At 41.6% G+C, this 13,335-nt stretch overlaps 1 protein-coding gene across 1 annotated transcript in view; it reads left to right on the top strand.

The window, feature by feature from the left end:
- Positions 1-1,894: 1,894 nt before the first annotated feature.
- Positions 1,895-13,335, top strand: part of cnih3 (cornichon family AMPA receptor auxiliary protein 3) — a gene marked incomplete at both ends in the record, with an annotated part of 53,346 nt that continues 41,905 nt past the window's right edge. Inside the window, one exon of the mRNA XM_080048418.1 lies at positions 1,895-1,972. Coding sequence (XP_079904544.1) covers positions 1,895-1,972 — 78 coding nt within the window. The remainder of the gene's footprint in view (positions 1,973-13,335) is intronic.

Here is a 13,335-nt window from a genome sequence, read left to right on the forward strand (position 1 = left end):
TGAGGTGTCGCGCATAATTCCTGGGACGTGTTTTTAATCCTTACGCGGTGTCTTAACAGCATTTCTTCATTGTTATATTAACTATGGTAGGATATATTTAATAATATTCCAAAAATGTAATTCGTGTGATCTTTTAAACATATGACTATGTGGCTCCTGAAGGCTGAATGCTGGCCGTTTAACCTTTTGTTTTCATGATGTCATGATGTTCATTGCATTGCCTCTGGACACCAATTTGTGCATCTTGCTCTAAAACTGTTCCATTAAAAATACATAATCGCCTTACAATAGTCTACATTCAATTCACATTTAACACATTTGATATTGGCATAGCCTAGCCTATATCATGCAAGGCTACGATCAAAACATGCCTAGGTCTAATCTTATCATTCCAAAACTTAAAATGGATAAAATAGTAAATAATGAACTGTAGGCCTGTAAAATACATAGGCTAATTGTAAATGGTATGTAAAAAAAGAAATATTTATTGTAGGCTAGTCATATGTAGAATTACTTTCTTTTTGTTTTGATGTTAACTAAATAGGCTGCTATAGAATAGGCTACTAAAAACAATGACATTATTTAAACTCTAGAGAATAATCAATAATTTATGTATTTCTCTGGTCAGGGCCAATGCGTTTTTTTCGGGTGTCTAGACACAGTGTAAAAGCCTCTGTGAAGTTTCATTATTGCTCTATGGAACTTTAAAAAAGCGTCAGAGGGTGGCGCCAGTCTCACAGTGTAAATATATGTCCTAGCCTAGCCTACTGTATGCAACAATCCAAGCAGATGGTTGAGTGTCTTTGAAGTCATCAGTGAAAGTGTATTTCCCACTAAGCTTTCCCCAAATCTAAATGATCACTGTAAGATAGCCTATTATAGTCTTATGGGTGTGCGTGGGCTCTAATTGTGTGCGCAAGACAATATTTCAGTAAATGTGGACTTTCTGCTCTCTGTCTAAAGCTTGTGCAGTTAGGCTACATACAGTAAAACAAATAAATAAATATAAAAAAATCCAACTGAACATGGCATTTTAGTGACAATAATTGAAATAAAGGGTCGTTTTTTACCGGTCACTTAACTTAACCCAAGTGTCATCCAAACCACTCTCTCTCTCTCTCTCTCTCTCTCTCTCTCTCTCTCTCTCTCTCTCTCTCTCTCTCTCTCTCTCTCTCTCTCTCTCTCTCTCATATACACACACACGCGCGGGCTTCTACACGATGCTGCTCTTTTAAATCCACCTGTTCACGCGCCTGCCATCCATGCTCTCTCTGCTCGCTGCCGCTGATAGGTTTAACCAGGGCGAGAAAATCAGCATCTATTAAAGCCTTGTGCATGGAGTGACGAGGAGGCTCCTCTCTCACAGCCCATCACCAATCTCGGCACAGACAGACAGAGAGACGGACAGACAGACAGCGGAGGAGCTCCTTCTGCCGCCCGCTTGCTGAATGGATTACCTACACACATTCACCTCTTCTGCTCATATAACCTCTTTGCCTTGATCTCCACTCGTCTCTGAGGAAGACCCGCTGGCTTTCAACGACTACACGGTCGCCTCAGCCTCACTAACACTGTGGAGTCTTGACTCTATACTGAAGTGCACTGATTTGAGACCAGCTTTTTGACTTGGACCGTGGACGCGCTGCTATAATCGTCTGGAGGAGAGAGGGGTTTATTTTTTTTCTGCAACAATTTGTTGCAAACATTGTGTGGGGGTGAAGTCATGGTGCCGGTATAACGCATCGGATTGTCATGGCACCGTGATAACTTTCTTCCCCCCCACCCCCTTGACCCCCCCTTTTCCTTTTTTTTTATTGTTTTTTTTTTTTTAGATGTTTGTCAGAGGGATCGTGTGCTTCTTTTGGGAAATTCTCCACCGTGTCCGCGTTCCATTATGTTCACTTTTGCTGCCTTCTGCTACATGCTGTCTCTGGTCCTCTGCGTCTCCCTCATCTTCTTTGCAATATGGCACGTAAGTAGCTACACCTGCCTTTTGAAAATGTGTACACCCTACATATTGTTGGGGAATTTGTTTCTCGCGATCGATGGTCTAATCACCAAGGGAGGTGTGCATAATGGACGCGCAGGTGATATGTGTGCGTAATAGTGCCACACAGGCCTGAGAAATTAATTCATTTTCGGTGTTTGTTTGTTTTTTGTTTTTTTTTGCAGCCCACTTGGACACTGTTTATCGACCTTGCACTACAAACACACACACACACACACACACACACACACACACACACACACACACACACACACACACACACACACACACATTGCACACTTATTTTTTTGCATATATACCACCTGTATCTCCAGCTCGTGCTCCATCATTCAAACAGGCATCCACCGTTTGTCAGCATAGTGTCAGTCACTCCTCTCGTCTGGCCACTCTCCACATTCACGCTGACACCAATTTGATACAGCATCAATGCCTTCAACCCCGCTCAGCAGCATCCAAGATCAATTAAAGCGCCAGCCTTCCAGATCAATTAGGAAATCTGGTAGAGTGTAATCTCCCCGCCGCTCTCATCTTCCCTCCCTCTCTCTCTCTCTCGCTCCCTCCTCCTTTAATCAAGCCTCAGCTCGGCTATACACCAGGCACTGCCAATATGACTGACTGCGTTATGCTATTTGAATAATCTAATTATTTCCTCCATGAGCAACATCTCCATCATGCAGGCAGGCAGGCAGGCAGGCAGGCAGGGCCTTATGTAAAGAGAGATTTAGGTCAGGTCTTTCAGCCTATTTGCCCATGCCTCTGTCTTCTGCATGGAGACAGTAGCAAGCAGCAGCAGACCTGATGCACTCTGGATGACTGATCCTCCGGCAATTACAGCTAATAGTCGGTGTGCCATGTCTCTCTCAGACAGTGGGCCAAGTGTCTGCCCACCACAGAGAAAGAAATAAAGACACTTGGACACTGAGACTGCAATGATTGTGATAGAACAGTGGAAACTGAGTGAAATATACAGCTAGTGGCCATGTGCGTAGTTTTCCTTTTAACTTTGGGGGGACACAGGGAGGTCTTGGGGTGAATTTCTATGCACCAATTTGTGCTTTTTCTGCATCAATTTACGGTGGAAATGTCTCTCTTGAATTGGTCTCAGTTCAAAAAAGTCATTTCCAAGGTGGGAGGTCGGCAAGGTTAAGATGGTATGGTCCACTAGCGGTGTCCTAAAACGTTGGCGAAATATGGTGAGAAGGATATATGGATATTTAGACCCCCTGAACTGTTATTTCTTATCTCATTTGGGGAGAGAAGGGATGTCTTTCATATTTTTTGAGGGGGCCAACTTTACCTCTTTATATTGAGGGGGACACTTGAGTCCCCCCCCCCCCTTAAATCTACGCCTAGTGACTACCTCAATCTGCATGCCATGATTCATTTCAGAGAGACAGAAACCAGGCTTCTCCTTCTATTCAGTTCAGTTTGTGATTGTAATCTCAATCATATCCATAAGGGAACACATTATTCCAACCAGCCTCTGCAATAATCCACATTGCATCAAGCTTTTTATTTTGCATTCTGCTTAAGACGGCAGAAACAGTGGTGAGGTAGAGAGAGAATACAGCGTGAAGGGAACATAATTAGGAGGAAAAGAGGCTGGTGGTGACTGGTGAGGTGGATATATGTGGCTGTTTGTGGACGCTTTCAGCAGAGCCAAGGCTGAACATTAACACCCAGCCACCTGCCTAAACACTGCATGGCCCAATGTTGGCTGCTGCTCTGTCACTCCTATCAGCGGCTTTGGCAGGTCTACCGTCAGCCCTCCTTTTCTTCTTCTTCTTCTCTTTGATTATTTGTAGAACTCACCTGGATTATAAAGAAGCGCTGAACAAAATGTACCAAGGTGAAAGCAAGCTATACATTAAAAAAAGAAGGATCCATTGTCAATGTATTAGTGCCACAGCCCTGAGCATTCATTGATTTTAATTGTAGCCTATGTTGTTGCAGCTGTGCAGGATGTGTATACTGTACATACATACAGGTTCATCTCATGAAGATATTATGGAAAAGTAAAACAAATTCCGTAGTTTAATTACATTTAATTGAATCAATAACACAAAAAAAAAGTGTAGTTCACTTTTTTTTGGTTGATCTCGTGAAAATCAAAAAATCCAGAATCTCAGAATATTAAGATATAACATAAAACCAATTTGAAAAAAATATATTTACGTATAATACAGAAATGCAAGTCAAGCAACAACAAAAAATCCATTGTGAATTTTTTCATTTCATTTTCATTTAACTTTTATTTATCCTCGAGAGACCAATTGAGGGGTGACAGTCATTTTCAATGACGTCGAGTTCAAACAAATTCCAAGGAAAAACAACAATGCATACACAATATTCAATGCAAATACATCAAATACACAACAACAGGTGAAGAGAAGAAAAAAAAATAAAAATGTAAACATTTACATAGTGGTGAAGAGTGGCAGCAATTAAAATGAAATTAAATGGGTGAAAGTACAATATAGCCTAATTAAAACAGAATGAACATGTACATTACATTGAGGCTACGGAACTGGCCACAGAGAAAAAGACAATGGGAACAGTATGACTAATGAAGTGCTCCGACATATTACCAGGCCTGTCTGCATGGTTACATGAGCGGTCGTGGAAGTCAGTGAATGACAAATGACGGCACACAGATGGTATTCAGTCGTTAATTGGCCACTATTAATCAAACTACATGCTGCTACTGTACGTTAATAAGTGTACATGTGTGTGCCCTATGTACAAGGATTTCCGGCAGATCAATCTCTCCTCGACATGTTCTGAATAGACCTCTGTAAAAAAAAAAGTAAGGGAAAAAAGGGAGGAGGACATGTTGGCTATCTTTGGAATATGAACAAGCATTAATCACCGGGACAAACCAGCCAGAATAGGTCAGGGAATGGGGAAGGGATAAAATTAGACTGTGGCAATATAAAAGTTCATTACAATGCCATGCTATGACGCATGGGCAACACAACCTTATATTTGAATGGGGAGGTGTTTGTCTGCTCAACCACTCTGTATAATCCTACCAGTTTGGGGAGAAGCAACTAAGTGCATTAATTACTCAGAGCATTTTCTTATTTAGATTTTGTACTTTTGCTATAGTGCATTTTCACTTTTGGTTTATCTACTTTAAAGACCTACTTTACCGGTGGGAATATTAAGGTGTATCGAACTCTGAGATTGTATGTAGTATAAATGTGCAAACATTTTTGAAATCGGTTCATCCTAGCCTGAGAAAAGGCAGAAAGAGTCTTTTATGGTCTCACTGTCTAACCCTACATTTTACTAGTGTGACTTAGTAGTAAAAATGTAGGCTAAGGATTAACAGGACAGCTGGGCCAAGGGAAGACTGAGGAAAGACTGAGGGAAGAAAAACCTAATTCATCATATTATAATGGCGATTTTATAATTATAGAACACCGGTTGCGTATGGGTGGGGTGTTCTTTTATTTATTTATTATCCCATTTAAGCATTTGCTTAATGATTATGTTTGAAGCTAGTCTTACATTAGGACAGAATTCAAAGCATTTCTCGCATCATTCTGACTGATCGGTGTTGTGCATTCTGTGTAGAGACAGTGTTCACACACATAGTTTCTGTGAAAGCTCAAACACTGACTGATCTTACAACTCTCTAGGAATTCCAATTCCTTCTGGTGTTTCCCCTTAAAGTCTATCTCTCTTTTTCTCTGTTTGTCTATAAAACAGATTATTAAAGCCCTCGGATTTGCAACATTGTTTTTGCTGTGTTCTAGCATTCTGTCCCAGGCATTCATCTTGTTTGGATTGAACAAGTAAACTACATGTTCTATCTGACGGATACACAGACTCTTAAAGTGACTAAAGATTTGCCCATAAGGAATAATACATGTAATATTGATGATGAACACGCTACTCTACAGTTATTCCCACTGTGGGCTATAATGACACTTTGAGTGGTTCACTTCAAAGCCGATGCAACAAAACAAAAAAAATGAATGAATCTGTTCATCGCGTAAAGCACAACACCGCCGTCCGCCCATGGGAGCACTCAAGCCATTACGGAGAGCATTTTAATTAGCATACAAGGTGAACTGCGATCTCTCCCGGAGTTGTACGTTCTCTGCGCTTCAATGGGCTTGACGCTGCTTTGAGTGATTCTGACTCCCTGTGCAGCCACGGCCCCTAATGTGCTCTAAGTGTCATTAAAGCTGGGAACGAGCTGTGCGCTCCCCTGGCACACCTCTGATAGATGTTAAAGGGCCTACGGTGCAGTTATAATGCAGAGGTTTTTTCCTGGCAGAGGGCAGAAGGTCAAACTGACACCATTTACACTTCCAGATGGGGGTTTCCCTTATAGTGTAGTGTTGCTGTTTTTTGCCTAGAAAGGTCTAGGTCAGATGTGAAGCCAGTGCTGATTATAGATCAACTTTAAACTAACTATAAGAACCACTTTAAGTTTGTCAAGTCATGAAAATGTCCTTCGGTTTCTTTGCATTTTCTTTAAAGGTCTCCTATTCTGGAAAATGTAGCTACTTTTCATGTTTTTTCAATATTAATACATGTCCGGTGTATTTTGGAGTATGAAAAAAAAAAAACTTCCCCACTTTTTCTTCAGCTCTACCTTTCTGAAAACCTGAGTTGGAAAAAGTACCAGGTCAGATTCCTCTCCCCTTATGATGTCATAAGACATAGGCTGGAAAGAGGAGATTAAGAAATGGCACTGTGAGAAATATGAAGGTCGTTTTGGACACTTCTAGTAGAAACCAAAATTACAACTTTGGACCTGAAGATTAGCATTAAGTTACCTTTAATTCACCAGGATGACCCCTCCAATGGCTACAATTCATTCAATGTATTAACATACTGTACGTATTTATATTCAGTGCTTTATGCTGCGTCTTGTATTTTTTACCTCTAAATAATTAGATTATCACAAACAAACAAAAAAAGTGGCAGAGTTATATTCCTGCACAACAGTACTGGTTTCTTTCTGGGCGTTGTTTTGCTCATGTAGTCTTTGCACTGTGCCTAACGTGGGTACTTAAAGGCAACACGATACAGTATATACACACATTGCAGAGTGGGAGGATTGAAGATAGATATCAACTGGGACTTGTTCATTTTTGCCTCGGGCCCTTCTTGTACATTAATATAGCCTTGACAGCAAAGAAGAAAATGCTTTTATTCCAAAACCTCTTTTCTTTTCACCCTCTCCCTTTTTCTCCTCCCTTACATATATTCTCTCAAATTAAACTCACACAAGGAAAAGCTGGTTTCAATAACACAGAAGAGACAAGACACAGGATTTAGCGCACTCAGCTAGCACCGCGGCGCTTAGCTTCGCTTTCAAGCCGAGCGTGACTTTACATCACACTGAGATTATCACAAGTACGGGCCATTCACAGGTTCAACAGGTGTCGTGTGAATAACCGCTAACACTAAACACCCATAATGCCCTCTCTCATCTGTTAGTGTCTCTATGGCGCTCTGATCATGGAGCCAAACAAGTTGTGTTCTTTTTTTGTCGGGTTGCTATGTGCGGGAAGGAGAGGGTAGATAAGGGTGTTGGAACAGTGGAGAAAGAGAGATGAAATGTACAGGATTTGATTTACCACAACAATGTAAAACAGGTTATATCATTATTATGGTTTTAGAAGAATTACTCATTTAAAAAAGTTTGTGTTTTCTACGGAATGTCAAAACTTGCCCGAGGGTAGGGGTAAAATTATCATGGGGACGGGGTGAATCGATATCGATTGAAGTGGTTAGTGCCACCGTTACAGTAGATAAAAAGTGACACAAAATGTAATTCATTCATTAATTTCATTCATTCCGAAATGGCAAAACATGTATGTGATCATATGTTTTTGTACTACATGTATGTTCTGTGTTGTATGAAGATAATGTTGTCCCCGGGCAACGAGGAAGACACGCGGCGGCCTTTGTTTGAGACACACATGCGAAGGTGTGATAGAAAAGATGAACTCAGAGCGATATTTAGCCGAGCATGCTACTTTTGTCTTCAGCCTGCCGGAGGCCTATAAGCTTGTTTCCGTGATTTGCACCGCCTTAGGCGCCTACTGTTGCATGAAACACCCAGACAAAGTCACAGGAGGAATAAGGTGAAAAGAGGGATGAGGCAAAAGTCTGCGGAAGAGGAATAGGAATGACACGAGCGGATGGAGTGATGGGATGATTTAGGAGAAAGGGTGGAAAGGCCAGAGACACACAACAGATTTGTCTTCTTCAAACCAGGCTATATCGAATTGCTAGACAGATGACTGGCGCACAAGACACCATAAGGACCGGGCATGAAAAGGAATAGGCAGATGTAAAAGCTGCCAGTATACGCATGCATTCACATACAGATAGAGAGATCAAAGTTACACAGGGGTGATGACAATGACATTTCTGTGCGTGAAAGGGCGGAAGTTTCCCTGAAAAAAAGTCCTGAGATTGATCAAGCTTTTCCGGGAGATGAGCACATGACGTAATGGGGTAAACAAAGGCAGAAAAAACAGATGAAGAGATCAAGAAGAAAATAATTAACCGGAGACAGGGAGAACAGAAGTGACAGCGAAGTGAGGCTTTTGCGTTTTACGAGGGCACTCACAGTTCGCACCGTCTTCCTCTTGGATTATTCATGTCTTAATAACAGCAATGAAATAAAGATGAAGTACAATCAGCGTTTCACCTCATGTTCTACCGCCTGTTTGTGAAATAATGTAATCATTCAATATTTATTATACACTATATGAGGAAAATCAATGTAGCGGACCATATAGTATGTCAGGTTACAACATAGTTCAGATTTGTATAGCTGTCTGTGGAATGTATAACGGTAGTTAGCGTTCAGTAGTACACTATACTTTGTCTAATGCATTGCGTGCCAATTTGAGTCTCATACAGAATAACGATTATCACTAGACGTTTGGACACCGGTACAAAGTTGAGTTGACGCTGGCAGTTTAATGCAAGCAACCTCCCTAGTGCTGATTCATTTTACAGGGATTTTCTGATAACTGCAGGCTCATTTTAATAGTTTGTTGCCACCATTTCCGATGGTTAGATCAACACTGCATTGAAAGTGACTTCTGAAGTTTGGTAACGATGACACCTTATAGCGTGGCCTCAGGAGTCACGTCCTCCACATCTCTGATATTTTGATCAATTGACAGCGGATGATGCTGTGCCTTTTTTTAATTTAAAATAAGAAATTTTTAAAAGAAAAATGAAAAACTATGAAGACGTTATCCTCCTGTGTAGCTTGTGTGGACAAGTGGATGAGGAAGTGTTTCCGCATTGGACATATTTTTCGTGGACAAAGCACCACTGTGGCCTTTAAAATGTCAGGATATATTTTAGTACTACGTATATTACAAAAGGATGTGTGGAAAGTGGGTAATGATGTGTGGTTAACATCTAGAAATGACAGAACAGAAATAATTTAATTCAGTTCCCCTTGGGTAAAAGCATTTGTAGCAGCAGAGCCATGGTGACTTTCCCACAACACTCCCCTGAACTGCAGGCTACAGACTAGGAAGTAGCTCATGCTCAAGGTGCCCCTAGTAAGACATCAGGGGTGAGGAAATGCATATGTGATACAATTGATCGTGATCTCAATGAGGCAAACAGTCAACAGGGCTTTGTGGCAGCAGGCACCGGAGGCTATAATGGAGGTGGCGTTCAGTGTATAGTCGGGTTGGCTCAGCATCGATCTATGTTCATTAACCCCTGCGGGCTCCTCATCCATCATCCTGACTCCACTGTTTTTCTATTGTTCTACTGCACACTGCACACACACACACACACACACACACACACACACACACACACACACACACACACACACACACACACACACACTGTCGGATTATAGTGTTGATCCTCCCTTCCTTTTTTTTCGACATAAGCGTTTGGTTTGAAAAAATATGCAGTTTTTACTTGCTTTACTTTTTTATATATATTTTGCCCACCCAATAAATGTGAATTATAACTTTGGGTTTATCTGAGTGTTTTTAGAGAAAAGCTCTACCTGAAGTGCTTAGAAAAGAGGCAGATGAGAGCCAAAATGCTCCATAGACTTAGACTTGGGTGAGAATTATTCTTGGGTTTGTCACTAGGACAACCCTTATCATACTACACATAGTCATTTGAAACATTGTCACATATGGTATCAGTGTTGGTCTGTTCTTTAGATGCGAGGACAATGAATTACCAGTTGGTTTGTACATTTATTCATTTTGTATTAATTGGAGTAAAGACAGATATTCGGCTCTTTCACTTATAATTCGTTGGAAGATGGAGTTAGATTGTGTATCACTAAATGTTGTTTTGCTTACAGCCTGCAGCCTAAGGTTAAGGAAGCATGTGCTGTTTCAATCAATGTTTCCACGGTTAAGTAACTCCCCGCCATTGATTTTAGGACAAATGCATACATTGTCCTGCAGGAAATGTCACTATACAGTATCATTTTGTGGGTGGTTAAACCAGCCTGTTTTTTTTTTTAACCGTACACAAATGTGTTTTTGCAGTTGGCTGAGGTGGTGCCTTGAAGAAAGTGCTGAGAGCTGAATCATGCGTACGGAATGCTGATATATGAATATTTTTCTGGGAGGAAGAGATTTGTTTCATTTGATCTCGTCACAGTGAGGGAAGGGAATGGGGAGGGGGGGGAGGGGGGTGAGGGGGGGCTAACGGTGCCAGCAATGTTTATTAGCATCAGAGAGAACTGCCTCCTCCAGCTGTCTCCCCCTTGCCAAGGTGTTCAGCACAGATACAGGCCCCACACTGACGGGAGCGTGTTAGCGATTAAAACACAAGCCAAGTCCCCAGCAAATGGGCAGCCAGTGACCTCTGGGAAGTCTACAGGAGAAGGGGGATGTTTTGATGTTTTACACATAACAGTCCTAGAAGGTTACCAACTCCAGCAATGGAGAAGCCTGAGTCTTTGCTCCACTTTTCAAAAACAACATCAATATGGGAAGCAGGCAATCTTTCCCACAGCGGGAATCCATGCATATACATCGGTTTGTAAGGCATCCAAACTACGCTGGACATTTTTTATTGCCGTTATGCTTAACTAAACCTGCCGCTACTGGAAAAAAAATGAATCACAAGCAGTAAAGAATAGTCACATGAGAACTTGTACTATTCTTGGTTAGCTAGGCAGTGCATTTTACTCTTTGTCTGAGATGAGATGCAAATGTAATGCACCTCTTGGGGAAATTGACGAGCTTGTGTTATGAACTTCGCACCATGCCTGTCGGTTATTTCAGCAACAGATTGCATGAAATAAGTCCAGCACCGCTCACATGTCAATTGGCTGACGCATATTAGACTTAGAGTTTGGCACAGGCTTCATCAGGTTCTAAATTGCGCGTCGGAGGTTGATGAGGAGTGGTTGTCCAGAAAATTAACCCATATTGACGGGGTTTTAAATCCCAATGAATAATTTAAAGTGGACCTTGTAGTCTTTCACATGAGAGTGGAGGTTCCTTTTGACTGCTGTGGCCGTTGTTCTGTAATCTTGTTATTTCCATATGAATGCCTTGAAGGCTGCTTAGTGGGAAAAGCATGTTTTTGGTTTGCAATAGCTTCAACTGACTAAAAGACAGTGAAAATGAGCACTATTCTACATCCCCACACTTTAGCGCAACACATTAGGCTACAGCAATTTCTCTGTTCCCCTCTTTTATCCGCTTGCAGACACACACCAAGGTGGCAGTCCATTTTCAGCCACAGTCTGCATTGAAAACCCCCATTGTTTACGCCGAGTTCTCTGGCGCCAAGCGGAGGGTGCCAGTTTGTTTGCTGTGACTGCCGGCCAACCTTGACTTCAAAGCAGTCTGTTGGAGTGAACTTCCACATGAAAATGAAACTGAAATTTGCAAAAAACAGAAGCCGTAGTCACTGCCAGCAGACCCTGAGCAGGAATCACCCCCTGAGCACGTCACAGATTTGAGTTTTGGTCCACTGGTCTGCTACTGAGACTCAAGCGTTGGCTCTAATCATGGCTGACTGAGCAGTGTAAGATCAAAGGGGGATGCAATTCTATTTTAGGGTGGATTTTCCCTTGCAAACATATGACCCACATTTTAATAATTGGGTTATCCTTTAGTATTATAAGCCTTATTGCTAGTGAAAAATATTTTACTCACCGAGAAGGTTGATTTTTGGGGGGAAAGATGCTTGGCTGAAAAAACAATAACAACATTAGTCACATGATTGGACATATTGTAAACAAGTGTGATAAAGCAAACCATGAAGATACCTGCCATTGTAGTTAACTCTACTCGTATCATAAAAATAATCATTAAAATATATTGCTGTATTGATTTTTTGGCACAACCCTAATAAGATGGTCTGTTCAGGTTTTGCAGCCTGAGCCCCATGTGTATTCCCAAACTGCCCTCCCAGGGGGCCTCGGTTTGCCCAATTAAAGTACTGTAAGTCTACCTTCTAAAGTGGCCACTCCATAGGGATACTTGGATCACTCTTGCCCTGACCACCACCTGGGGCCAATTTGTCAGAGCTATTGCCCCTGGCTGTAAAGCTACCTGTGTCATGAGGTACTGAAATCCCTCCTGCGTGATATGGTGGGGATCTTCAAGGAGTGGCCTGTAGAGGAATCTCATTATTTACCTGTCAATCAACATCCCAGTGCTCACCTATATGGCCAGGGGTGCTGGGTAAACACTGAAAGCATGAGAACGGATACGTACAGGTTACATTAATTTTCTTCAAATGGTATAGGTGGACGGAAATATAGAAGGATCTTAGAATAGATCCGTTGTTTTTTTTATGTCCCGTTGAGAAGATCCAGGCATGTGGAAGGAATCTGAAGACATTCAAAAGACCTTGAACATGCTGGAGGTTAAGTCTTATCTCTGTTTCAGGAACGCCTTGGGATGCCCCAGAGAGAGCTGGGGGGCATAGGGAGAAAGACATCTAGACTAACCTGCTTACTCTGCTACCTAGTCTGAAGATTGATGGATGGATGGATGGATGGATGGATGGATGGATGGATGGATGGATGGATGGAGGGATGAATGTTATTGCTGTTACCTTTTATTTTCGTCAAACTGTTCATTGTTGCTCGCCTCATAAAACTGTACTGTAGAGATGTTGTCAATTTGTCGTATCCCGCCAATGACCATCTGAATGATCCTTTGAGCTCGACATCCACTTAGAACATCAAATTGCCTAATGTCTTTCTCATGTGGTTCAAATGGGATGTGGGATGTATAGGCGGCAAGGTTTATATGCTGCTAATTTTATATACGTTTCTCTGTGGAATTGTGTATTCCTGTGAACGGATATGTACAATGCATCTCTGT

The sequence above is a fragment of the Ammodytes marinus genome, assembly GCF_949987685.1.
Source record: "Ammodytes marinus genome assembly, chromosome: 19".
Lineage (NCBI taxonomy): Eukaryota > Metazoa > Chordata > Actinopteri > Uranoscopiformes > Ammodytidae > Ammodytes > Ammodytes marinus.